At 44.7% G+C, this 27,266-nt stretch overlaps 1 protein-coding gene across 3 annotated transcripts in view; it reads left to right on the top strand.

Annotated features, from left to right (window-relative positions):
* Positions 1-27,266, top strand: part of robo1 (roundabout, axon guidance receptor, homolog 1 (Drosophila)) — a 191,762-nt gene that overhangs the window by 160,030 nt on the left and 4,466 nt on the right. For 2 of the 3 annotated variants that reach the window (XM_030067248.1, XM_030067250.1), the window contains exons 14-27: positions 921-1,042; positions 2,851-3,082; positions 4,057-4,178; positions 6,850-7,021; positions 9,098-9,301; positions 14,729-14,755; positions 16,414-16,456; positions 18,249-18,403; positions 20,563-20,952; positions 21,694-21,810; positions 23,089-23,236; positions 23,560-23,790; positions 24,024-24,523; positions 24,634-24,795. In XM_030067248.1, the coding sequence (XP_029923108.1) occupies positions 921-1,042; positions 2,851-3,082; positions 4,057-4,178; positions 6,850-7,021; positions 9,098-9,301; positions 14,729-14,755; positions 16,414-16,456; positions 18,249-18,403; positions 20,563-20,952; positions 21,694-21,810; positions 23,089-23,236; positions 23,560-23,790; positions 24,024-24,523; positions 24,634-24,795 (2,625 nt within the window). The remainder of the gene's footprint in view (positions 1-920; positions 1,043-2,850; positions 3,083-4,056; positions 4,179-6,849; positions 7,022-9,097; positions 9,302-14,728; positions 14,756-16,413; positions 16,457-18,248; positions 18,404-20,562; positions 20,953-21,693; positions 21,811-23,088; positions 23,237-23,559; positions 23,791-24,023; positions 24,524-24,633; positions 24,796-27,266) is intronic. The other variant, XM_030067249.1, reaches the window with a different exon arrangement.

The following is a 27,266-nucleotide window of genomic DNA, read 5'->3' on the forward strand; positions in this document are numbered from 1 at the left end:
CAAATATCTCATGATAATATTTGAGATTGTGTACAATTTTAAGGGTGTCTGAAAACTTTTTCCACCACTGTATACTGTTCATATGTTCATATGTATGGTTTTTCATTGTTGATGTTAATGGTAAACAGAGACACACATTAATACACTGATGGCTGGCCATGCAAGGTCCTCATACAGTGGTGGAAAAAAGTTTTCAGACACCCCATGCATTTGTGAAATATTGCATTAACAAATCACTCTTAGGTCTTCAAATGCAATATCTTTTAGTACAGTCACAGCCAAAATACTAAACAAATCCTAAAAAAGCCATTAAAAACCATAAAAATACATCAGAAATTTTGAGTATTGGGTCATTTTGGACCTTTGATGAAGGTCATTCTTTTTATTAAAAGACACAATTTTTGTTGCCAAGCTTGGTGTCTATATAAAGCCAGCACATTTGAAAGTTCTTCAGACACAAAAATGGCTAAAACAAGGAACCTAACGCAGGAAGATAAAGATTAAACTGTCAAGAATTTATTTTTGTTAGTTTTTCTTGTAAACAATAAACAAAAAAATATAATTTGTATTTGTTTGTGTCTGTCTAATGCAGCCACACCTTTTGAAACACAAAAAAGATTTTTCCACAAATATTTCATGATAATATTTGAGATTGTGAGATTGTGTAAAATTTTAAGGGTGTCCGAAAACTTTTTTCCACCACTGTATACTGTTCATATGTTCATATGTATGGTTTTTCATTGTTGATGTTATTGGTAAATAGACACACACATTAATACACTGATGGCCATGCAACGTCCTCATATATGGGACTACTTGGGGTTTTTAGGTCCTACTTTGAAAACAACAGCACCAGACAGCCAGCCTGCTTTCTGAAACACTCACTACTGTTTTTGATGTGTGTGTGTGTGTGTGTGCAGATATCCCCCCCACCAGTCAGGGTGTGGATCACCGTCAGATCCAGAGGGAGCTGGGAGAAGTGCTCATCCACCTGCACAACCCCACCATCCTGTCCTCCTCCTCCGTCAGGGTACAGTGGACGGTGAGTATCTTTTTCACCAGGGGCCCTGGGTCATCGGCGACCTTTCATAACGCAGGTACAGCCTGTCTTTTTTAATAATTTGTATAGATGGCTCCCAAAGCACCAGAGGTAGTTCTGGAACGTTCTGTTTCTATGGTCAATTTGTCAGGCCGTTCAGCAGAGCTAATGTGCTAATGTACCAGCGTTCCACAGTGGAAGGACACTGCAGATTGAGCCGCCTGAAACGCAGTCCAAGTCTTCTAAGTGTCCATCTGCCACGGGCCAGAACTGGTCATCTGGCCACCGACCAGCCATCTCCAGCTTTGTCTACGGCGTGCCTCTCGCAGCCGCCCAAAAACCTAGACTGGAGAGCCCGGCCCTCCGCGATACACCATGCAGCTCTACAAAGCCGTGTGTGGCGTGCCAGCCTGTGCCCCCTCGGATTGAAAACACTTGACGGCTGTTAAAATAATACAAGTGAGAAGGAAGAGGCAGCCAACACATGCTCTTAAGTGGAAATGGCTTGCAGATGTAAAAGCGGATAGGTGGAGGAGGAAGAGGCATGGAGAAGGAGAGAACTAAGGAAAGGTTAAAGGGACCTTACAGACGTTTTTGCGCTTTTTTATGGTATGAACACAATATGCAATACTGTGGTGTATCTAGCTAACGATCCCTCAATTCAAAATATGACAGTAGAATAACAGATTCTAGCTGTGCAGTTACACTGTAGGTATTAGTCTGCAGGATGGTGGCAGTCAGAGCCCGGGGGTTTAGCTCAATCCTTGGTTTTGACGTACAGCCACCCCCACTTTTCCAGGTACAGCAAAGTACCAGCGTGAGTGATGAATGGGACCTGGGAAATGTGAAAAGGATACTGACCTGCCAAGACGGATTTAAAACACCACTGCCCAGTTACCCAGCCTCACTGGAATGTACCAGAAAAATGCAGGAAACAACAAAAGGGCCATGCATTGTATTAACATGCCATGGTTTCCCTGTTTTTTTGAGCGTTAAATGTGCTCCCAATGTGGAGTCTTTTGGTTTTTTTACATTTTGCTTTGTGTTTCGGTAAATGGTTGCACAGTTTTCTGACTAATAAAGACCACCTGAGCTGGCAACTTATTTTACGGAGGAAGGGGATAGAGAAAATCACTAAAATCTTTACAAGCCACTGCTGCCTGCCTGCCTTTCACAGGGACTGGTGGGGATGTTAGCACACTGGTTACTGGTTATCCAAGCCATACTGGATCACATTGCAACATTAACTATTCTTAGACAAAACTAACCAACAAATGCTCACCAGCCTTCGCCTTTTTTATTGAGATATATTTTATGAGTTTGTCTCCCAATTTAACGTCTCGTATTCTCATGTTCTGGCATTCTCCGTATAAAGTGTCCCAGTATAAATGTCCCCCCTTCACCCCTTCCCCCCTTGACTCCAGCAGCCAGTCAGTACGCTACACAGCAGGACAGGATGAGACAGGCTGTTCTGGGAGCCCTGGCCCTATTTAACCAGCTCCAGACTTAGAGGAACCTCTGGCCAATGACCTCATACTGCGGTTTGCACAAATCGCTGCTGCTCCAAATGGCGCATAGACACACAGATGAAGAGAAAGATGGAGATGTGGATGGATAAATAGAGGAGTGATGTGATGAGTTAGCACCCCATTCCAGCCGGGCCCTCGCTCTATCAGTCACGCTGATCCATAGCCGTCCATTTTTGCCATAATCCGATGCATTATTGTAAAAGTTTCCACTGTAGACTGCAGAACACCTAATCGAGTCAAGCTGACCCCCGTCTCTTTCCATGTTTGCATGCCGTCCTCCAGGTGGAGCAGCAGTCCCAGTACATCCAGGGCTACAAGGTGATGTACCGGCCTTCGCCAGAGGGGACGCAGCGGAGCGAGTGGGCCGTGTTTGAGGTGCGCACGCCCGGGGAGGACAGCGCCGTCGTGCCACAGCTGCGAAAGGGAGTCACATATGAGTTCAAAGTCCGCCCCTTCTTCAACGAATTCCAGGGAACAGACAGTGATGTCAAAATTGGGAAGACGCTGGAGGAAGGTGGGAGGGGTTTGCCTTTGTAGTATGTTTGTGTGCGTATAAGAGTGTGTTTGCTTGAGCGCGTGCGTGCCTGTTTTCATGTTTACCCAATTTTATTATGCATGGCTCGCATGTGTGTGAGAGCCTACAACAGCTGTTCACAGCAGGCACAAAGAGGGAGGGATTTTTTGTGTGATGCCAAAGTGCAGCATATTCAAGCATGCCGGCGTGGACGTTGAGCTCTTTGAGGCCCTGCGGAAAGCCGTATGCAACGCTCCAATAAGTGCTGTGCTAATTTTTCATTGGGTGTGGTTGTGGGAGTCTCATGAGGTTTGGTCAAAACCCAGCGCCTAATTTTAATCTGTAGTCAACATTTATGTGGAATTCAAGAGAATGTAACTAAAGAATGTTAACTAGTGTGTCTGTTTTGTGTGTGTGTGTGTGTGTGTGTGTGTGTGTGTGGGAGTGTTTTGATCGCTCTCCGCTGAATCCTGCTTTGTTCCCAATTTTGTTGATAATTGTTTTCTGGGATCCAAACATGACGCTGGTTCTCCCATGAGCAAAAGAAAAAAAAAAAAAAAAAAAAAAAAATGCCTGCTTTCATTACACTCATTCAGGCTGTGATTAAGATGTTTATGTTATATTCATAATTAATTTACTTTAATTATCTCATCAGGGTAGCATTCACACAACACCATACACCCTACCATCACAACTCCCACTCTATTGGAGTAAACAGTTTCCCTTTATTTACCCTCGGAAACGCTTATATTGAAGAGACACCGTTTCTCTGATAAAAGCATTATAATTTTGATTACTATTCCTTTGTTCTCACCTCGGCTTCGGTCTCACTCTGAGATAAAAGAACCGTTTTGACAGCTGAATGGGGAGAGAGGAGAGAGAGGAGACTACATGCCGTTGCGAAAAAAAAAAAAAAAAAAAACGCTGTATATTGTATGAAGGTGTGTTTTTTTATCTTTTGTCTACCCCCTCAGCCCCGAGTGCCCCTCCTCGCGAGGTTACGGTGACAGAGAGCGGGGACAATGGGACCGCCATTGTGGTCTCCTGGCAACCCCCTCCAGAAGATGAGCAGAATGGGGTGGTCCAGGAGTACAAGGTAAAAAAAAAAAACATCGGCCAAAAGCTACCTTGGGTCTGTGCAAGTGGGACTCTTACTGTAGAAGAGACACAAAGGAGACAAGGAAACACAGAGCCGGGTGCAACAGGGATGCAGGTCCTGCGCTGATAACAGAGAAGCAGACAATGCACAGACGCGGCGAGGTAATGAATTCCTGGTTGAGGCACACCTTTGTAGGCTCATCAGTTCTCTTCCTCTGAGTGCTGACAGAGGCTCGAGGAGGGGGGGGGGGACACCAGGAGGAGCAGGGTAGTTGACGGAAACTGTTGTGAAACAGTGCCATCTGGTGGACAGGATCCACCCACACACCTTGTGGACGTGGACAGCTGAGGATGCACGGTCATGCTGAGCAGTCTCTGCAGTCTTTATTGCTGGCTGTTAGCCGTTAGCTGATGATTACAGTTTATACAGAACTTCAGGTATAGTTGAGATCAAATGGGTGGTCATGCATGGCAGGTATGCCTCACATGGAAGCTGTGATTACTTTACACTTGTAATTTCATGCATCTCTTACCCAGATAATGTTCAGATATGATGCATCCACGTCCCATTTACATTTGGCCACATCATTAGACGGATTAATATCCAGTTGCTCTTACTTGCACAAAATGCAGGTGACTGTTTCAGAGCATAGCAATGGCTCATGTGCTTGATGTACATGGATTCATTTACACTTGACCAGATTGCAGCAACAATGCATCTCCAAGCAAACAGATTGATTTCCAGCCCCGACTTCTCTTGGACGTATTTGCTCCTGGCCGTTTAGCTGTGAGATAGCTATCCGGTTCCATCAAGATGCATGAAGTGGCTAAGTGTAAATGGATTAGTACTTAAAGCAATATGAGTTTCTACACTTAGAAGGCTCGAACATTTAATGAGCAATAGCAACAAAAAATTGAGCGTGGATGTGAGCAATTTCTAGAGACATTCATGATAGCTATAGAGCAGGACAACGAGCGATAATTACCAAGGACAAAAGAGTGAAAACACAGAGCTGAGTTATTGTAATTCCAGTCATCTCCGAGGTCTCGGCTGTGCTAATGCATCCTTCACCCGGTAACACCTTTTTTTCTAAGCAATCGCTCTTCTTTTCCCTAGTTGATAACATATTCTTTTTGTGTAGTGACCTCCCTCATACATTATGCTGTAGAGGTCCTGCCTTTTTAATTGGAAAGCCTTTTTTGTCGCAGGGAATATAGGTTAGCGGAGGAGGGGGAGATGCAGCACAGTCAGTAAAAAAGTTAAGCCACTGTTAATTTTCCAGGTAAATGTTTTCTGTCGATAGGGTTTAGAGTAATTTCATGGTTGTTAAGTTCAGCTTGAGAGTGTTCCTCGCTCATTACTGTGCCCACTCCCTGGCGGCATTTCCTATCACCACAATCCGCAATTCAGAGATCCACACAAACTTCCGGGGCTTTGTGGCACTACCACACACACACACACACACACACAGACCCAACCACCAACCTGGATACCTCTGCCGAAGGAAGTATGTATATTAACCTAATTAACCGGTAGGAGGTGGTTGGGAGTAAAGATGACGTGGAGGTCTGCAGGCCCCGTGTGTGCTTTTCTGTCTGACCCTGGTTTGAGTTAGCCGAGGAGACGGCTCATTCCTGGGAGTGACAGAACTCAGCTCCTGCTGTAATTGAGTTATGGAGGTGATTACTGATCCCCCATTTGTTTTTCATGGGCTTAAGGCTACACTCAGACATGTTATGGCTACTCCGGCTAATACCGACTCTGTCAGAATGCTGTTCTCAAATGTTATCCTAACTGAGACTACCTGAGAGAGATAACATAATACCTGCAGTGTGCGGCAATGTTGCAACAGCTGCACCAGCCAAACATGAGGATTAAAGTCCGAATCAAGCTTCACTGGCCAAGTGTGTAACAAATACAAGAAGTTTGGCTTTGGGTAAAAGCAGTAGCTCTCATTTCAGTTTCAGACCTGCATAACTCTGCACACCCTCCCACACACACTACACTAAAACATATAGCTATTCACGTACACACACAGTCCAATGGTATAAAAAAGTGTAAAATGTATACAGGATAAATTGATGTACAGTTGTCCCTCGCTATAACGTGGTTCACCTTTCGCGGCCTCGCAGTTTCGCGGATTTTTTTTAGTGCAATTTTGCATGTTTTTTTTTTTTTTTTTACAGTGCATTGTGTTCTGCGTCCTGATTGGCTAAGGGACTGCAGACCATTGTCAATCAGCCTCCTCCGTGCTGTGTCTCCTGTACAGTACAGAATGCGTTCATTCTATAATACTGGACTTATTTTTCTACAAAGGTTTGAACTTTGAGAGTTTAAACAAGAGAGAAAAGTGAGAAAATGTTAATGCCTGTCTGAGAAAAGTGTATAAAGTGTGTAGTGAGGGGTTTTACAGCCTTAAAACATCTAGAATAATTGTAAAAAAAATAAAGCTGACTACTTCGCGGATTTCGCCTATTGCGGGTTATTTTTAGAACGTAACTCCCGCGATAAACGAGGGACCACTGTACAATAAATATTATACAAAATTTAATAAAAGTTCTTTAAAGACCACACCAAAACTGTAGTTGCCATTGGCAGGGCCATCTTTAAGTAAAACGTTAGATTAATACTGGATTAACAATCTCCCTGTGTTTCTCTGCCCTGACAGATCTGGTGCTTGGGGAACGAGAGCAGGTACCACATCAACCGCACCGTGGACGGCTCCACCTTTTCCGTGCTCATCCCCAGTCTGGCCCCGGGGATCCGCTACAGTGTGGAGGTGGCCGCCAGCACCGGGGCGGGTCCAGGTGTGAAGAGCGACGTCACCTTCTTCCAGCTCGGTGAGCAGCAGCAACCCTTAGATTCCCCCTCCATCGTCGCATTAGGTCACATGATCCTTCCATTTAGCCTCGAGTGAATGCCTTTGCACTGCTTCACCGTAGATCCATCGGCAATTAGTGGACCGTAGACTCAAAACCCAATCATCTGACGAATAATTATGGCAGTTTTCATGGACTTAATCCAGATCAATATTTGCCAGGTGAGCATGACCGGACACTTTCAAGCCTCCGCCCTCTTCATTGTCAGTAGCAACTGCAGCGATTACCGTTCAGCTGTACTAATATGAACCTTAACATGTGAGAGCACGATGCATCTGGATGACAGGTCATTCTCACGACGATAATCTGTCAGAAGCCTGTGCACCCTGAAATGGCTTTTTACCGAGCTGGCACGGCGATCAGAACAGTTACATTAAATTCCTGTGTGGCAGAGCTTTTCAGCCGGCCTGCCCCGCCCCGCTCTGTTCTCCAGTCAAGGATGCAATGTTTTCTGCCTCAGCTCCGCTTCAAACAACAAAGGCAATAAAACCCGGCGCTCTGGGCTCAGACATGACACGCCGCTAATGCTAAGAAGCACATCAGGCTGCATCAGGGCTACTTCTTATAATCTTTTTCTCTGTTTTTTGGGACTTTCTAGCTCAGGCAGGCAGACATTTCGAGATATTTTGTCAGTTTTATTCCCCAGAGCTCTGTGCCAGCCCACTCAAGACGGCGATGGGAAACACATGAATAGCAGTGTGAGGCAGAAATAGAGAGAGAGAGAGAGAGAGAGAGAGAGAGCTCCAACTGGTTTTTAAATGTGTGTGATTGAGTGGGCCGGGATGGGCATGAAGAAGCATCGGCTGTGACTGATACAATTTCTCTCACTTGAAGAGTTCCTGTAGCGATTGTTGCCTTGTTCCAACACTGGAGTGGAACAATGTGCCTGGGGGACCCGCGCCTCACCCAAATGCATTTGTCACACTCTCGGCTTGTATGCGTCATCCCAGCCTCGATACCTGTACCGTCCCTGTGGGCTGCTTAGTCACATTGGCACGCCGCATTCCCTCAGCCGGAGAGAGAGAGGCACAAATTGCACATAGAAGTGAGAAAAACAGACAAACAAATGGACAGGGCGCGTCACAGACCTAGTGACTGAGACAAAGACGGGCAAAAAAGAGGGAAGGTTGAAGGCAGAGAGAGAGAGAGAGACGGGCTCTTTGGGGAGACGCTTAAGCCTCTGGCCGGGAGAGTTGCGAGGAAAAAAAAGCGGGTGCAACTTGAAACATGCACGCGAAAAAGAGATGAAGACAGGGAGAGGGTAACATGAACATGGAGAAATTTCAGAATGGGGCGGGCGGGGGGAGGCAACCCAGAGCAGTCTTTCATGTGTGACACATGAGGGAGAAGCAAAGGGAGAGCAGACAGATGAGAAAAACAGACCGAGAGCTGCTTGTTGTGCAGACAGTTCCTTTACAGTGCGCTTCACAGTCGAAGCAGCTTTGAGACTTTCACACCCCGGCTCCTCACAGATGTGCCGCAGTTTGCTAATTACTGTGGTGTCTGTGTTTGAGCGTGATCTCATTGGATTTATTTATATCATTATGAAACCGGCGTTGCTCTGTGTAATCATGCCCCCTCCGCGTTTTCCTATCCCGGTTCATCAGGGCTCGTGAAGCGAACAGGCCCCGTTTGAGTCTCCTCTGCTTTGAGACTGAGCTTTTGTCTGCTCACCTGCCATTGTTGACTGGGATTTGCCATGAAAGCCTTTTGAATAATAGAGACTCCATCTCGGCAAACCCGGCCTCGTACTCGCATACCCGCTGAGATGAATCTCTTTGTGTGTCAGAAGAAAACCGAATGTTCATATAAATGTACTCTCCTGACTCCATTTACTTTACTTTAGATATAATTTTACCCACTCTAGGCTTTTCCACTTGGTTTGAGTTTTGAATAACCTGCCTTTTCATTTTTTTTTTTTCTCTCTCTCTCACCTGTTTTCCCATTTCCAAACCTGCACCATCGCCTCGTTTCATTCCCCCATCGTTTCCTAATACCATGTTGCCCTTCCTTCCCATTCCTGCTTTCCATGCTCAGATGCATCCGGGCGCATGACCGAGAGCATAGCGGACCAGCAGAACCCCCTGTCCCAGCAGATCTCTGACGTGGTCAAGCAGCCGGCCTTCATAGCGGGTATAGGAGCCGCGTGCTGGATCATCCTCATGGTCTTCAGCATCTGGCTGTACCGCCATCGCAAGAAAAGGAGCGGCCTCTCCAGCAGCTATGCGGGAATACGCAAGGGTCAGTTCATGTGCACTGCAAAAAAAAAAAAAAAAAAAAATCTCCATCCTAACAAGCCGTTTTGTCTCATATTCAGCCTTGTTTTTCTTAAAAAGCAGCTACGAAATCTGCCAGCGGGGTGAGATAATCCTCCTCGTCGCCAGTGCGGTTTCACTTGGTTTCATGAATTTGTCTGGGAACAAGTATAAAAATGTTGAAATAAAGCAGATAAGCCCACTAGTATCAAGAAAATGATTCAGTAAAATTGAGGAAACAAGTTGGTTAGCACTGAAAACAAGAGGGATTATCTCATCACTGGCAGTTTTTTTTTTTTTTTTTTTCCACTTATTTTAAGAAAACAAGACATTAACGCTGAGTATTCGTTGTTTTGTATTGAACTGTGCACATTTTCTATTGCCTGTGCTCCTCATTTGAATGCCTTGCTAGATTGAAAGTAGCAGAGTGGCTGCATGGCGAGGAAATTAATGAATAAACAAATCAAAGTTGGTGAGAAAATTCAAGATACATTTGAAGAGCTTTTTTGCAAAAACAGATATTTCCATTTGAATTTCTTAAAACCTTTTTAAACTTTTTTGGAATTTTATTAAAATTTACTTTATATTTATTTCTATTTTTATATGTTTATTTAGCCTAGATAATCATTTTTATTATCCTAAATCATGCATTGTGTGGGTGTGTGTGTATGTGTGTGTGTACTCCAAGCAGTATCAGTGAAAAAGGTGTATTCATTTTAAAAATGGCTTTTATCTGTTTTTGCAAATGAACTTTTCATTTGCTTGTGCATGGCGGGATTCCTCCCAGCCTCAATCCAGCAGACTCTATCCTCTTCATCCCAAATACCTTCAGCCTTCCACACATCTCCCCAGTCACACACACACACACACACACACACAAGTCTCCTTAAAAGGCACTAGGTGAAGCCTCGAACTGAAAGCACTCTGCAGTATCCTGCTTAAAGAGGTGATGTAAACTCCCACAGCGAGCGCGGCATGAAGATGTCTTTTATTTCTTTTTCTTTTTTTTTTTTCATAATTCTGTCACACTGATTCTGCACGGGCCTGTGAATGTGAGTGTTTTCGGCGAAGTACATTTTGAGGTCCAACAACTCCCTTTTAGCAGCTCCCCTCTGCCTGAACTGGGAAACGGAGAATGTCTCACCATAATCCCTCTTTATCAAGGACATGCTGACATTTCCACATGTTTGGAGCGCTCTTGCTGTTCTTTCAGAGCGAGGCCTTTTCATGTGGAGGAGTTAACAAGGAGCGATCCGTCCTCTTTAACATTAGCATTTACCAGAGTGTATGTTTTGGAAGCCCAGGAATCCCTTCGTATGTGTGTTTGGGCTGCATTTCAACTTTTTCTTCTGGAGTGGCCACTGTATAACCTGCGGTGTTTTTTTTTTTTTTTTTTTTTTTTACCTGGCTTAAGTTGAAGTGACAGGGTTCATGACATGCCCAACCTTTGCCCACAATAGTTAGAGTAGAAAGAGAGCTATTAGGCTTTCTTTGGGAGTTTCATTTATGTGTGGGCCGGCTTAATGTGTGGCCTTGGGCTGTGCAGCTGCCGCCTGTGAGCGCTACCTGCCCCGTCCCCGCTCCACTCGGGGGCTCAGGTTTACCGCCGGCTGCCAGGTTTAGAGGAGATCCACCCTTCAACCTTGAGACGTAAACAGACAATACCCAGGCTTAGCTGTGGCTGTTGTTAATGTGTGGCTGTCACATAGAAAATACAGGCTGCGAATTCTCAGTCCACTGCTGCCACGCTGACACTGGGAATCATGAGAAAGAAAGAGACACCTCGGCGAAGTTTTTCCTTAATCTTTTGAAGTCTTTGCCGTCTTTTACACATACCTCTGCGGTCTATAACGGTCAAACTTGTTATTTTTTGCGTTGTGGTTTCCACTGCCTCGCTCTCTCTGCAAGACAAGATGACATTTCAAAGGACACCTCGATTTGCAAATCTGATTAAACGCTGATGACAGTTTGGGGTTGAACGGTTGACTCTCCAGTGTTCGTGTCGCTTGGAGAAGAGATGAGGACATCATGGACAACAGCTGCCTGAAGTAAAAGGGAAACCACGCCATTATTCTTTTTTTTTTTTTTTTTTTTTTTTTAATTAATAACAAAATTTGTATCTGTTTTCTTAGGATACAAGTAGTATATTTATTTCAAAGTAAAAGAAAAGGGTATTCTAAGTCAAGTTAAAAACAGAGGTCCGTTACGGGGAGTGTGTGGCTTCAGAAGGGGACCTTGGAGGACTTCATCAGCGCAGTAATGCTCTGTGGCTCTGAGGTTTGCCCTCCGGCTCGCTATGACTCTATAAGTCGATGTTTACTCACAGAAACTCACAAAAGCTCTTCAAGGGCACAGTAGGCAAATGCATGCCCCCCCCCCCCCCCCCACCGCCTCTTCCTCCTGCTCTCCCAAAACCACAAGGGGCCGTGGTCTTTTGTAGGAACTGGTAACTAAGAATGTTTTGAGAAGAGGAGAAGAGTGTAATTGCAACCACATGAAGCAACAATCTGCACTCGGGGTGAAATAGGTTGAACTGGGAGGCAGCACAGAACTCTTAAGTGCGCTTGCTTGCTTGCGTGTGTGTGTGTGTGTGTGTGTGTGTGTGGGTGTACGCGTGCATACGTGTTTGTGCAGCCGCCAACAAATCAAATTCAAATTAAATAGTCCCTAATAAAAAATGTCCCGTTAAGAAAAAAAAAAAAAAAAAAAGTCAAATTGCTTTTTCCTTATTATTTCCCTGCCAATGAACGCAATCATGCAAAACAACCTCTTAGTCAACCTCTAGTGCTCTCATGTTTATCAAAAACAATACAAACACGGCGCAGTACAAATTCCTCAATACAAGTGGGATGCATGCCACATGTCTTCATTAATTCACAGGAAAAATCTTATGTAACTTAAATAATCCAAATTAATCAGCTGTGGAAAGTAAAAAAAATTGCAGCAACCTATTAATTAGTCAACCAAGAGGGCAGATATGTGTCTTTTAAAAAGTTGCAGCACAGTCACAGTTTCATCCAAGTCTAAGACTGAGAATCTGTGACAGCCGCGCATCGGAACGGTTATCTGATTTATTTATTTCAATCACGTTTCTCACAGCGTCTCGCATGCCAAGCGTCAGTCTTTCTCCTCTTCAAAGGCTCGCATCAGACAGATAAAACCCATCCAAGCGCTCGGGTCTGTTAGGCTGCTTTGAAGGGAGGGCATTCAGACATGAGGAGATGATTGTGGCCTTTTACAGGACATCTGTGGGGGCAGGTAGGAAAAGATTGTTTATACAAATAAGAGGAAATGTAAACAGGACAACAGCAATATGGTCGGTTGTTGGGTGTCTCAATCGCATGCATTAAGCTGAAGACAGACAGCAAAGATACCGAAATAAAAGAAAATAAAAACCTCAAAATCAAATATTTCTTAAAACATATACAAACATGGTGAAACGAGGCAGATCAGCCCCGTGGTATCAATAAAATAACACCAGACTCAAGAAAAATCCTGGAAGCTGATTAGCATCGGAAACACGTGGGATATCTCATCCCGCTGGCAGATTTTTCTCCCACTTGGTTTAAGAAAAACAAGATTTTAAAGCTGAATATGAGACTAAATGACCCGTTACGGCGCACATTTTTTTGCAGCGCATACTAAACAGCTACATTTTATGCCGGTACACTCCGGAGTCCTGTGCGATCCAGCAGACACCCACGGATCGCAGTCACCTTTACACAAGCAAAGCAAATCTTCCTAGGGTGAAGGTTCCTCCCAAGCTGAAGTGAGAGTAACTGAGCTGTGTGGGCAGTGATGTGTGTGTAAGACATGACAACAGATCTCTCCCTGGTGTGTGACCTCCTCTCAGTGGGCCTCTGGTAGCCTGGGCCTGGATTTGAACCAGCAGCTGGCTCCGCGCTCACTTTCCCCAGCTGGGGTCTGGGGATATTTAATGGGATCAAAGCCTGGGGGGCAGCAAGTGGCGTGTGAATACAGCTCAGAATCCTCTGTTTGGTGGAAGTGCAGTAAATAACTGGGTTACACTTGTGTTTGTGTGCTGTGACTGACAGTCTGTGTTAATATACCATACGGAAATGTAATATATGTACAGACTGGGGATTTCCACGTAAGGCATATACAGTATATCCATATATGAAATACGCTCATATATGTCCCATATTTGAAATGTGCTCATATATGTCCCATATATGAAATGGCACATTTGCTATATGTAACTGTATGTCTATAAGGACATACAGTTACCAGCCACCACTGTCAGATACAAATGCTGAGCAGCTATGAATGCACATATGTGTTGTTTTCATATACAGCATACACAAATATGAGTCACACATATATGCTCACACATTGGTTACACATGTATGACCATATTTAGAGGCAGTTGTATATGTTTGGTTCATATTTGACTATATAAGTAAAATACATGCTAGTATTTCTCGTTTAGAGACATACACTACTCACAAAAAGTTAGGGATATTTGGCTTTTGGGTGAAATTTATGGAAAATATAAAAAGTTCACGCTACAGTGATATTATATCATGAAAGTAGGGCATTTAAGTAGAAGCATGCACTGGTGATTTCCTCATCTCAAACAATTTCTTGAAACAAAAGCCAACAACAGTGGTGGATATACCACAATAAAAAATGTCAGTGTCAATAACTTGTCATGTGCCCTTGAGCATCAATTACAGCTTGACAATGACGTCTCATGCTGTTCACAAGTCGACTTATTGTCTGCTGAGGCATGGCATCCCACTCTTCTTGAAGGGCGGCCCTCAGGACATTGAGGTTCTGAGCTCAGCTGATCCCATAGGTTTTCTATGGGATTCAGGTCTGAGAAAGTGCAGGCCACTCCATTTGAGGTACCCCAGTCTCCAGCAGCCGTTCCCTAATGATACGACCTCGATGAGCTGGAGCATCAAACACCTGATGTGAATTTTGCCGTTAAGCTCCTTGTTAGAGAACAGCAACTTGTGCAAAAAGTACTGAAACATTGAACAGTTGGACATGTGCATTCAAAAGTTTACAGAAGGTCACATTAAGTTCACCTGTAAAGGTTAGAATGCATTTTAGGTTCATCTTGAAATTTCACCCGAAAGCCAAATATCCCTAACTTATATATGCTCACACATTGGTTACACATGTATGATCATATTTAGAGGCAGTTGTACATGTTAGGTTCATATTTGACTATATAAGTAAAATACATGCTAGTATTTCTCATTTAGAGACATATATTCCATATGGTTTATATTAGAGAAATTATCTCTCAAGCTAATGACAGAGTCTTGAAATCTGCTCTCTACATGTCATTTTAGAGTAATTGACCCAGATTTGAGTGTTAATTTTTCCTAATGTTATTTCCCTGTGTTTTTTTTTTCTTTCCACTGCCTCCACGGACCAACAGTGCCATCGTTTACTTTCACACCTACAGGTAAGCACTTCTCTAAACAGCTTATCTCGATGTGCTATCTCTTTTTATTCCTTTATTTCTCCATACATGTGGAACATTTCCTTTGATGGCCTCAAACAGCCTCGGTTATAACAGATGAGAGAAATTGACAGACTGGAGAGAGAAGTCAGAGGGGGACGCTCAAATTTGCAAAAGGAGCCAATAACTGGCACATTTTTAAGGATCCACCAAGAAAAAGATGTTCTGCCAAATGTTGGGTCATGTCTGAACATAATGCTTACAGAGGAGCACACTGCGCCACTGAGAAGTTGTTAAAACTGGTGGTAACTTGATCAAAGGCCTGTTGGCAACCTTAGACGGGATGACACACACCAGCACTCGAACACACCAATTAGATAGGCAAGGAGGAGCAGAGCTAAAGAAGTTATCTGTGAATTGAAGTGACACAGCGTAAACAGATAAAAGAAAAGCCCCACCACACACACACACATCCCCTCTCTCTCTCTTCCTCCCTCCCTCTCTGCTTTCTGTCCCTGTATTTTCTGATTGTGAGTGATTCTGTCTTTGCAGTCCATTCCTGCTTTTCCTCTTTTTCTCACACTCTTCCTTCCATCGGGCATTTTTTGTTTGTCCCTTATAGGTGTGTCAGAGGTGTTGGAAATGTTTGGTGCAGGGAAGTATGCGAGTGGGTGAGATAGTAAAAGTGAGAGCGAGAGTGAGAAAGAGACTTAGTGTATGTGTTTGTGGTTGAGGTGACTAATCCTGTCTGTGCCGAGGCTGCGTCCAAACTGTGAGAGAGTTGTTTTTCACATCTGCCTCAAGGCTTCCCATCAGTTGTAATAATTTTAGCGTTGCAGTGTTGTTTTGCGAACCACCGGGTTCTTTTTTCAGGTGCAACACGTTTAGTCAGCTGGTGTTTTCTGGATGAAGTCCCTAGATTTGAGGTTAGAGTTCTGCAGAAGATCCTTGGCTTTGGCACCCGGTGCAAAAACCAAAATGTTCCATTACATGGTGTTGATTTTAATGTAGAACCAGGCTGAGATGGGAAAAGTCGGAAAGGTGCTACTTTGGTTTGCATTGGAGAGACCTAATCTGAGAGCTCCTCGGGCTATCTGCAGAGGTCAAGACCGCAAATGTTTTCTCACTTCCTCTTTTGAAAGGGAGACAGAGAACCAACACAGCTGAGGCCCCAGCACCTCCCTCCCACCTTCCCCTCTCTCAGGGAAGATTGTAATTAAAGTTGGAAGTTTATCTCTCCTTCACACACCGGCAGCTTAGAGCTCCTTGAAAGACTCCAACTTGCGGTGCGCAGAGCTTCAAACACGCTGAACCCGCGCCAGACGACCAAAGAGCTCTGCATCTCCATTTTTCATAAGCCTCTTACACATCCTCCCCCTGTTTGCATGTGTGACTCAGCCCAAAAGATGCCACACACATGCATTCAGGTGCACACCGGCACATGCACAACCTAAAATGCACAACACAACTACACACACACACACACACACACAATTAAGCTGCAAATTCAAAATCAATTTAATGTCATTCTCTGTACTTTGTACTTGGAGCCTACATCGTGGCTGACGATTACAGCGATGTTTATGTGACGATGACGATGGCAAGAGCTGTGAAATTATTTTGCAAACTAATTATTGTATTAACGTCTTCCCTTTCCACAGTGGCATATCAGAGGGGAGGGGAAGCTGTAAGCAGCGCTGGAAGGTAAGAACTGATTTGCTCTTTGTAGACATATGAATGTTTATTTTGATATTTCAGATATAAAATACATTTCAGAGAGCTGAATCGTGATCATAATTGAATTGCACTCAGGAGCTCAAATACAATACCGTGTTAAATCTCCTGAATCAATTAGGGGGTGACGCTCAAGTGTACTTTTCTCAAAGGAACACTAGGGGGAGTGCTGTGACTTCCTAAACTAGCACAGAGCACAAGTGGTGTAAGGAGGTGCATTAAGTATGTTATGATACTAACAGGAACAAAGCACCACCTCGCCTGCCAGCAGCCCGTCCTCGTCCCAGATGGAGGAGAGCCGCGTCCAACCACAAGGCTGTGCCATAGCGTCACCATAAAACATGAATGGAGACGCGTGCACCCGCCCTAGCAGTGACAGGGTGCTTTTATTTGTGGTGGAATGGTGCAGTTTACAGAAAGAACGAGATTAAATACAGAGAGGCTTGGCAATGACTCCATGAATTTGCTTAACACCCATTTGTGTATCCATAGGATCAGCTTTGACATGTTCACATACAGTCAGAAAATACTGGAAATTGAGAACAAAAGGAAACTAGAATGGAATATGTGTTTATTTATCGCCCCGTCTTCACCCCACAGTGCACAAAATGCATATTACGGATTGTGCACATGTGTTTATGGGTCGTAACACTGAGCCGCCGGTGGCAAATCTATACAGCCGCTGTATTGTCCAATTCTATGATTGAATCCCATACACACAGAATTGTTATGTATGCTCTGCACAAAGACAATGGCTATTCAATATCAACACACAACTGCCTGGGTGATTGAGGAGCTATTGTGAGATTGTATTTGGCTGTACAAGACAAATGTGTTCATTACTAAAAATGAATCCAACAACTGAGTCATTTGAATGGGAATGGGGAAAAGGGAGAAAATGTAATTCAATGCTAATTCGGTGCTGGAATATGCAAACTGGGAGTCATTTTGTGGAGATTTGAATACTGAAACAATGCATGGCTGTGGCAGAGTAGCCTACAGGCTCTTTGTACGGTACATTGATTCATTTTGTGAGAAATGGGGGCTATTTAGTCTCAGCTCTTCAACCACCCAATGTTTGGCCTGAGGTCAGATTAAAGAATCCTGTTGAACAAGCGATCTCCAAGTAAGGAGGAAGACATGGAAACAATGGAGATGGATAGCCAAATGACTCTGTGAAGGACTGGTATCTATTACCCTCATGGGTTTCTCCTCTTCTGTTGCTTGAGTTTCACATCTTTCTTTCCGTATAGCTTCCAAACTTTTAACGTGATAGAGATGTTCTTTGACACCCTGGAATCTACTAGGGGAAACGTTTGTGGTTCACTGGCTGTTGAGGATGTGCGTTTCGCAACGTCGGGAGTGAATCCTATCTGTCTGTCTAATCCAAGCGGATCGCTAATGCTCACGAGGGCTCGGGGAAAGTGTCATCCGCTGTGGGCAAGTCAAGCGCACACAATCTATTTAGCTGGGCTTCTCTCTAATGTGCACCCTGGGCCAATGAAGTGTGGGTTGGAGGGCTGAGAAAGAACAATAGAGGAAGCGGCGGAATGAGATGTTTATGTATAGGCAAAAAGTACCAGGGCAAGAAACCTAGTTTTCCTATGCTTTGGAAATGACTTCTTAAAATGACTGAGTAGAGAAGTTAAAATCAAGCCAAGAATTTTCTACATTATGTTACTGCAGGTGTTTCAGTTCACTGAATTCTTTGTGTTGGCCCAGTTCTTTGTCATCGTTAACCACTGGGTCCCGTTCATTGCAGGCCTGGTTTACTGAACATTGGGGAATCTGCCACTCAGCCCTGGCTGGCAGACACATGGCCCAACTCCTGCTCCAACCACAACGACTGCAGCATTAACTGCTGCACGGCAGGCAATGGCAACAGTGACAGCAACTTGGCGACATACAGCCGGCCAGGTAGGCGCTTTAGACCCTGCAACACAACTCATCAACACGCCCCTCAACTGCACCGATGCAGTCCTTAACAAAATACTCGCCGCAACTGTAGAGATAAGAATCACAGGAACTCGTGGATCTGCAGTGCAAAAAGGAAGTAAAATCTGATATCTGGGTTAGCTCCCCGGAGAGTTGTTCTGTGTATCTCTCTTTTCTTTAGGTCTCCACAAGAAAAAACCTGGAGAAATATTAGGATTTAGAGTGCCTATGTGCTTGTGTGTTTGATTTATCTGAGGTTAAAGTGGAGCTGTTTTAGGCAGGAAATAAAAGGAGCACACTGGAAGGGGCTTATGGCTTTACTCTGTTGCTAATCGAATTGCTCTGCTGATTTCCATACTGTTGTTATAGCCGGTAATGTAATTTCCCCTAAGTGCTCAGTTATTTAAGAAATGTGGAGCGGGCGTAGAGGTCAAGGCTGGACTGCAGACGGTGGCCAGCACCGGAGGAGGAGATGGAGAGGGAGTGAAAGAGAATGATGGAGGAAGAGAAAAGTGCACCTGGAAGAGCAGATGGAAGGGAGAGAGAGAGAGAGCAATGAAGAATAAGTATATGCTAAAACATATAGTGAGATGTATGGGCTGAGGGAGACGGTGTGAGGGGGGGTAAAGTAAAGAAATAGGCAGAGATGGACAGCTACAGAGGGAGAGAGAGTTACGGTGTATCACCAGGTGGCCTTTCAGTTTAGTCAGCACTATCACAGATTTCACTTACAAAAGAGAATGAAATCTTTGGAGCATGTACACCTATGCATATACGTACACACACACACACACACAGAGTGGTGATCTATGTAAAAAGAGGAGAGAGTTACACTGGCAGCAAATCCCTCGATACATCTGGGATGACGTGGTACTTGCGGTTATTAATCTTCACCTGTGATCCCGGTTTTAAACAGACCCGTCCTCAGAAACTTGGACTACATTGAGGTGCTTTATGTGCAAAATTATGCGCACTGGGACTGTGCCTTTAAGGGCAGCCCATCATTTCTGTCCAGCTGTTCTGCTTAATATCCATCTAGTCATTCACCAGTTTCGCACTTCAAACCTTTTCCCGAGGAGGATTAATAATTCATTCTTTAGGCTGTGGCCAGTAAGTTTTTGTACTCCATTTGGTTAAACATCTTAACCAGGGTCAAAAGGACATTGTGAAATCCAGATGTAGGGCTATCTGTCAAAGCAAACCCAACACCGTCAGGATAGGGGGAAAACCCTAATCTGACTTGTAAGTTTGACGTGTTTGACTTTACCTTAACACGTGTGTGAGATTTTCGAGAGGGAATAACACCGAAGGCAGCCCTCGCTCATTGCATGACACCGCCAGTTTATGACACTAAGGAGCTTGCCAGGCGTATGCTTTGTGTGTGTGCCAAACCCTAAACTCTGAGAACATTAAGAGGATCACTGACTAGGTGACAGAGCAAAGAAATAGGAGTTAATGTCCCTTTATCTCAGCCATAGGGGCCCTTTCACACATCAACCTTTGAAGTGTTGAGCTGTTCCACACTGCTGAAATGTGAGGCATGTGGCACGGGCAATGTGCACCTATGGCTGTCCTTGGTATTTACCGCAAGGCTGGCTCTCAGATCTGCTGGAGGATTTGAATATTTTATGAGCCAGGGAAAATTGGATCTGTCAGTGGAGCTGTGCTTTTACTGCGCGCCTCATTCCAGGTCTTTGATACAAACATGTCTTTCTGTCCCTCTCAATGAGCAAAGCCGCCCCCACCGTCACATGGAAAAGAACACAGATGACACCCACGTTGACTCATGGGTGAGGCTAAGAAGAGACTGAGATAGAAAGGCAGAGCAGCAAGGTGCAATATCAGCCGTGTCACTCACCTAAAGCAGATCATTGCTGTGTAAACAATACTGAGAGTTTGACCTGAAATAGACGTGTCTGTCTGGGAGGCACAGTGTTTTCTTTTTTTTCGAAAGGTAGAAATGAATATGTAAATTGCTTCTGAATTTGAAATACTCGCTTTCCTCTAGTAACTTCCTCCAGTGCTATATCTGATGATCCCCTTTTGTTTCAAACCACACACATTTCTGGCACACTGCTGCTAAGATGATCAGCAGTGGAAGCCAGGCAAGATTGACTAAATACCCTGCTCATGTTCTCCAGCCGACTGCATCGCCAATTATAACAACCAGATGGAAAACAAGCAGACCAACCTGATGGTGCCAGAGTCGGGAGTCTATGGAGACGTCGACTTGTCCAACAAGATCAATGAGATGAAGACGTTCAACAGCCCCAACCTGAAAGATGGCCGCTTTGTAGGGCCAGGAGGCCAGCCCACGCCTTATGCCACCACCCAGCTCATCCAGTCCTCCATCATGGGCAACAACATGAACACAGACAGAGGAACGGGAGGGAGCGGCGGAGGAGTCGGGGGTGGAGGGGAAGTGAATGAGAAACATTGCTGGAAGCCCACCTCAGCCCAGCAGCAGAAACAGCAGGAAATGGGCTCGCAGCTCCAGTACAACATCATGGAGCAAAACAAGCTGAACAAGGGTGAGTGTTTGGGATCCCCGGCAGCCATGGTTTTACAGAGGTCATCTCAAAGCCATGATCTTCCTCCGCTTCATTTTTTTCCCTTCGCTCTTTCCTTTCCTGGCTCTCTGTGGAAGCCTTTAGAGGAATATCATGTCCTTATTTTCCTTGGTTCTGTCTTTCAGTCCTCCCAATATAGACCCATATTTGTCTGTACGGCATTCATGCAACCCCTCTTCACCATCTTTTCATCACATATGATCACTACCGGGGCATAACTTTAGGCAAGGCTTGAATTTCTGCCTTTGCACAGTATCTGGGCGTCTGTCTGTGCTGACGGCAGGTGTGAGGGTTTATCTCTGGTGTCAGATTTCTAAAGGAAAGACAAAGATCACCAGTGGGTCTTAGACGCTTTGAACGAAACTATCATCACCTTGTTTTGCTGAAGGGAGCCACATCTGGCGTGATAGTTTTGTGATTTTCGTGCAGATATTGCATGTGTCATCACTAGCATGGACTGCATGTATCTCGACTAACATGCGTTGTGTTTGGTGTTTTGCGATTTTCAGTGCGTCGTTTCACATTGTCAGTGTGAATTAGAGTAATAATTAAACTTGTAGAGTTATCTGGAAGAATTCTGCATTCTCTTTTCTCCTTCATCTGCTTCTCCGTTACCAACTACTGTGCAAAGTGGAGGCTTTGCTTTGCTGGAGAGCGATCCACCAGCATACTAACCATGCCCTCAACTCTCCCCGCCATCAGATCGCTACAGAGGAGGTGACAGCCCCATGCCAGCCACCATCCCCTACAACCAGGCCCATGAGAGCCACACCGGGGGCTCGTACAACAGCTCTGACCGCGGCAGCAGTAGCACCTCCGGTAAGGGGGACGGGGCAAAAATGACAAGGCTGGTAAGGGGACAACAGAGGGAAAGGCATTCAGAGGTTATCGAATTGACATTTATTCAACATATCCAAAACCACTTTCTCCTCAGAAGTTGTTTGGAGTTTTATTGTTTTGGGTGTTTGTTTTTTTTCCCTCCTTTTTATTTAATTGCCTAAGTGTTTTTCCAGCTTATTATTGTTGTGAACCACATAATCACATTCATCCCCCAAGCTCCATTTGAAAATCCCAGTTTTCCTCAAAAGCAATAAATCACTTTGAGACACTAATAATGCATGATGCTTTAAAATGGTAATTTGATTAATTTCCATGTCAGCCTATCTTGAAGAGAAATTGAAAAGGAAATGCCTTCAGAAAGTGGAAAATTGTTAAATAAAAAGAGATGGGGAAAGCAGCAACAATGGTCCCAAACAGAGGTATGAGAGCGATGCCAGGCATTTACTTGTGCCCATTGTTTTGTGGGTGCAATGTCATCCAAGGGATTTTTAAGGGAAGTAAATTAGATAAAGGGATCTTTTTGTTTTGTCTTTTTTTTTCTACATGTTTTTTTCCTCCTGTATTCAACTACTTTCAGGCTGTTTTATTTGTCTGTTTGTCCTTGCTTAGTCTGTAGTGCATTCATTAATTGGCTTTACTTTAATTCCGGTATAGAGCAGCTTAATTTCATCAGAGCCTCAATGTCTGTCTGTGGACAAGGACAAATGATAACACATTGCAGACGGCATGCAACGCTGCCACCTTAATGCCACGTATCCATTCTGATATTGCATTTGAAGTTCAAGCCATTAAAGAGAAGCCTTTAGTGCTCCCTACACCTCACAGCTCATTGGCTCGCAGCTCTAATTCTTTTGTATTAATTGCCCCCTTTACTATGATTTTCTACCTACCTTTTCTTTTGGCTCCGGCTAACAGTGCTGTTGAAAAATGACTGTGTTTAAGGCATGTGATGAGGTATGTGTGCACATTTGCAGCGCCTCCGTAAAGTGGGGGGATGCGTTCGCCTTAACGCCGTGGTGTAAAATGACCATTTCTGTTTTCGTATCAATCTGTAGCCAAAATTGTGTTTGTTAGCGCACTCAAAATTCTGCCAATTCTTTATTTATTTACCTTGCAATTTCATGGACGTTAATAATGGAGGTGTTTTTCTCAGAGAGAATATTGAAGTAATGAGGGGTATGAATGTGTGCGTGGGTGTCGTTTGACTGAAGGAGCTCTTTTTTTTTTTTTTTTTTTTTTTTTTTTTTCATTTTTGAGCAGGGAGTCAGGGTCAGAAGAAGGGAGTGCGCACCCCCAAACTACCCAAACAGAGCACAATGAATTGGGCTGACCTTCTGCCCCCTCCCCCTGCAAACCCACCCCCCTGTCGGAACACAGAAGAATACTCTCTATCGATGGATGAAAGGTGGGACATGTCTACACAGACACATGCAGACACAAAGGCACAGACAGCATACACGCACCACTCACTCACACACACACACAGACACATACACACACAGTATTTGAATACTATTTAATTCCTCCTGCCATTTTCCTGTTCCTTTCATTCATTGCAAGTATTTGCCCCAAGGGTTTTCTATGTATTAACGCTAGGTACATGTCAAACCTTGATAGAAAGATAGCATGAATATTTAGCACATGTTTTCCTGCGTTCAGTATATGAAAACATTCATGTTTTCAGTGAGTGATATGAAGGTAACAAGGCTTGTTTCTGTGCGTTGACAGCTACGACCCAGACATGCAGTGCCCCATGCCTCCCTCCCGCATGTACCTGCAGCCTGATGAGCTGGAGGAGGAAGAGGAGATGGAGAGGGGGCCCACTCCCCCTGTCCGAGGGGCAGCCTCGTCCCCCGCTGCCGTTTCTTACAGTCACCAGTCCACAGCCACCCTCACCCCCTCACCACAGGAGGAGATGCAGCCCATGCTCCAGGACTCAGCCGACAGCCACGAACGCAGGTACACTCACGTGACATCGCATGGTCTACTAGGATGCAAAAGTACAATTTAACATGTTTAGCCAGCCCACATAAAGATATTAGTGAAATTTATCCACTCTATAACCCTTGCAAAATGGTGTCCAAAGCATTTAATAATTAGGCAGTGAATCTTTAAGCCTTTTATTCACAATAGATATAAAATATTCTACACCTGGTAGGACTCTCATCCCAAATGTTTTCGCTTTTTTGCAGACGCCATGCGGTGAGCCCTCCACCCCCTCCAAGGCCCCTCTCTCCTTCACACACGTATGGCTACATCACCAGCCCGTTGGCCCTGGACACCGACGGCATGGAGGAGGAGGAGGAGGAGATGTTGGAGGAAGAGGAGGAAGGTGACGACACAGACGCAGAGGTGGCCAAGATGCACCACCACCACACCCACCCCCACTCGCACTCCCACCATCCCCAGATGCATCCCCGGAGGTTACTGCTGCGAGGGCTCGAGCAGACACCGGCGTCCAGCGTGGGCGACCTGGAGAGCTCAGTTACCGGTTCCATGATCAACGGCTGGGGCTCGGCCTCAGAAGAGGATAACGTCTCATCGGGGAGGTCCAGCGCTGTCAGCTCATCAGATGGATCCTTCTTCACGGATGCTGACTTTGCCCAAGCTGTTGCCGCTGCTGCAGAGTATTCAGGCCTCAAGATGGCCAAGTATCCCAACACACCGGGCCAAGACATAGGAGGAGCTTCAGGTAAGGTTTATAATGGCTAAAAAGTATCCCGTTCACAAGAAACGGTACAGCATAGCGTCGAACATTTCGAGGATTTAAATAAACACATGGTTCACCCCTTTCTGCCTCAGCCCGAAAATACCAAATGACACCATCAAGCCACCGTCCCGGCAGCCCAGTGTCTACAGACAGCAACATGAGTATGGCAGCTGTACAGAGGAGGCCTCCTAAGAAACAAAAACAGCATCCTGCAGGCCACCCAGGAACCCAGCGACGTGAACCCTACAATGAAGGTACTCTCACAAACACTAAATAATATTACTTTGATAAATTCATTAAACCATTAAAAACAATTAAAAGCAATTTAATATGTCTGCTCCTCTAAGCCAAATAAAGGACATGCTATCACAATATGCAGATGATCCTTACTTATATGTTGGATATTATGGATATTATGATTGCAAAGAGCCAAATAATCTTTTTTATGTTTTGTTAGCCTGTCATGATATTAGAAGAGCTAACATTTACAATGTGTCTGCTCACAGATTATATGAGGAGTATTAATGACTTAATAATGCTATTAGGCTAAAAGACACTAAGCCTATATGATATGATATGATATATGGCATGATCTCAAGGAAATTGAATCAGGTCAACTGGATTTAGTTATATGTATAGTTATATGTATAAGTCCAGTTGACCTGATTCAATTACCTTGTGATGCCTATGACCCGGAGGAATGAGAATATGCATAGACATACATGGCATGATGATCTGCCGTTGGCCATCATAGTCACATTACTTATGACTGTTTATCAGAAATATTTTGTGTGTAAATATCTTACACACAAAAGCACCATTTGTCATCCCTGCAAAATCGTCACAATAACGATATCAAGGTATTTGGTCAAAGATATTGTGATTTGACCAGCGGCGCAAATTTCCCTTAGACACTGGGGGGGACACATTTAGCAGGGGATCAGGGGTCAAGAGGGGTTTAATTTATCTTTTATAAATATTGGGGGGGGGGGACTTGTCCTTCCTGACCCCCCCTAAATTTGCGCCCATGGATTTGACTGTGCATACTGTCTAAACCCTAAAGGCAACCAAGGGCACAGTCACTCATACCTCAAGACCATAATTCAACTCTACATCCTCTGGTCAACTATCCCTGCTATCCCTTGCAACAACCTTGCCATGGCTTTGCCTGGTCCCAGCTCTTTTACTCCCAGTGATGAGATAATATTCAGAACTGCAGAGTCACTCTATTGTCCATATCAGGATGGAAACCCGTCACTTTTGACTCCACCTCAGCTTCAGTATCTCCGGCCCTAACCTCTTACTATTTACTGCACTTGGTTGCTCTGGATAGAGCATCTGCGAAATACCTGAATTGTAAATTGAGAAAGAAGCTGGTAGTATCAGAAGTGAGTTCGCTGTATCCCACAAGTACACAGATGGCCAGTTTGTATCTGTGGCTTACTGCAGTGTACTGTCCACAAATGAGTGAGTACTGGTGTGTCCTAAGCCAGAGTTTTAATCATCTTTCCTCATGTGTTTATGCGCATGCACACATGGCATCACTCCTAATCTGTGGTGGTGCTGAACAGATCGGGCTTGTGGTGGGCTGGAGGCCAGGGGCATGGCGGGTAAGAGAGGGGGGTTGTCCCAGGGGAGCTCTGCCCAGCTCGGCTCTGCTGACACCGAGATGTCTCTCCACTCTAGCCACTAATGAAATTGATCCAGGTGCTCTGGTTCATATTTAAGTGCCACCCTCCACCCAGCAGGAGGCGAGCATAAACTAAACGGGCTAAATCCCAGAGCAGCGGTGTACAGATGGAAAAGGGTTAGCCTTCTTAAAGTAAGGGAAAAAAATCAAAATTTTTCTATTATTTATGATGTACGCCAGTACAAAGCCACTTTTTCCTGCTGGTTTCTTTTGTGATCGAGCTTGCTGAGAGACCATTCTTTAATTTGTCTAGGCATGAGTGTGTGTGCGGCCACAGACGTACGTGTGTGTGTACAGTATGTGCTGTCCCAGAGCTGGCTCCACTCTTAGTGTCAGGTGTCCTTGAGTGTTGGAAGCACTTGACAGGGAGATTTAATATCCAGCTCACTCGGAGCCAGACCAGCTATATCACTGCAGAAAATCCTACCTCCCCTCTCCTCCCTCCCACACACACACACACACACACACACATACACACCCTGTCCTCCACCCTCCTCCTGCCGTCATCCTTCTATCCTGCCTTCTTCCCATCCGCTGCCCCTCTCTTTGAAGTGATCTCTCCATCCCTCTCCACTCTCCCCTGTAGCAGCTCTGTTCCCCGGCGCTCCTCTCTCCTCCGTCTTTGTTTGAGCAGCGAGGGGGCGGACTGTCAGCTCCCCAGCTCCGTCTGTCCATCATTTCTCCCGCTGATTGCATTTGATCTGAATGGATTGTTTTTCATTTGGAGGTTATTGCCTCCCCCCCTGTCGCCCACCGCCCACCCCCACCCCCACACCCCGTCTGTGGTCTGGAAGAGTGGTCCTGAGGTGATCGGTGAGGCAAGGTGATTTGATGAAATTTAAAGGAGGGAAGGAAAGAAAGAAATTGCTGACCACGTGTTTAACCACACACACACACACACACACACACACACACATACACACACACATGCCATTTTAAGTATTCAAATTGTAATGATTCTTATGAATTGTATTTATTTCTGTGATTTTTTTTTTAATGACTCTGTCCAAAATCCATCGTATTGGATGTTGTACT

The sequence above is a fragment of the Myripristis murdjan genome, chromosome 13, assembly GCF_902150065.1.
Source record: "Myripristis murdjan chromosome 13, fMyrMur1.1, whole genome shotgun sequence".
In the NCBI taxonomy this organism is placed as follows: domain Eukaryota; kingdom Metazoa; phylum Chordata; class Actinopteri; order Holocentriformes; family Holocentridae; genus Myripristis; species Myripristis murdjan.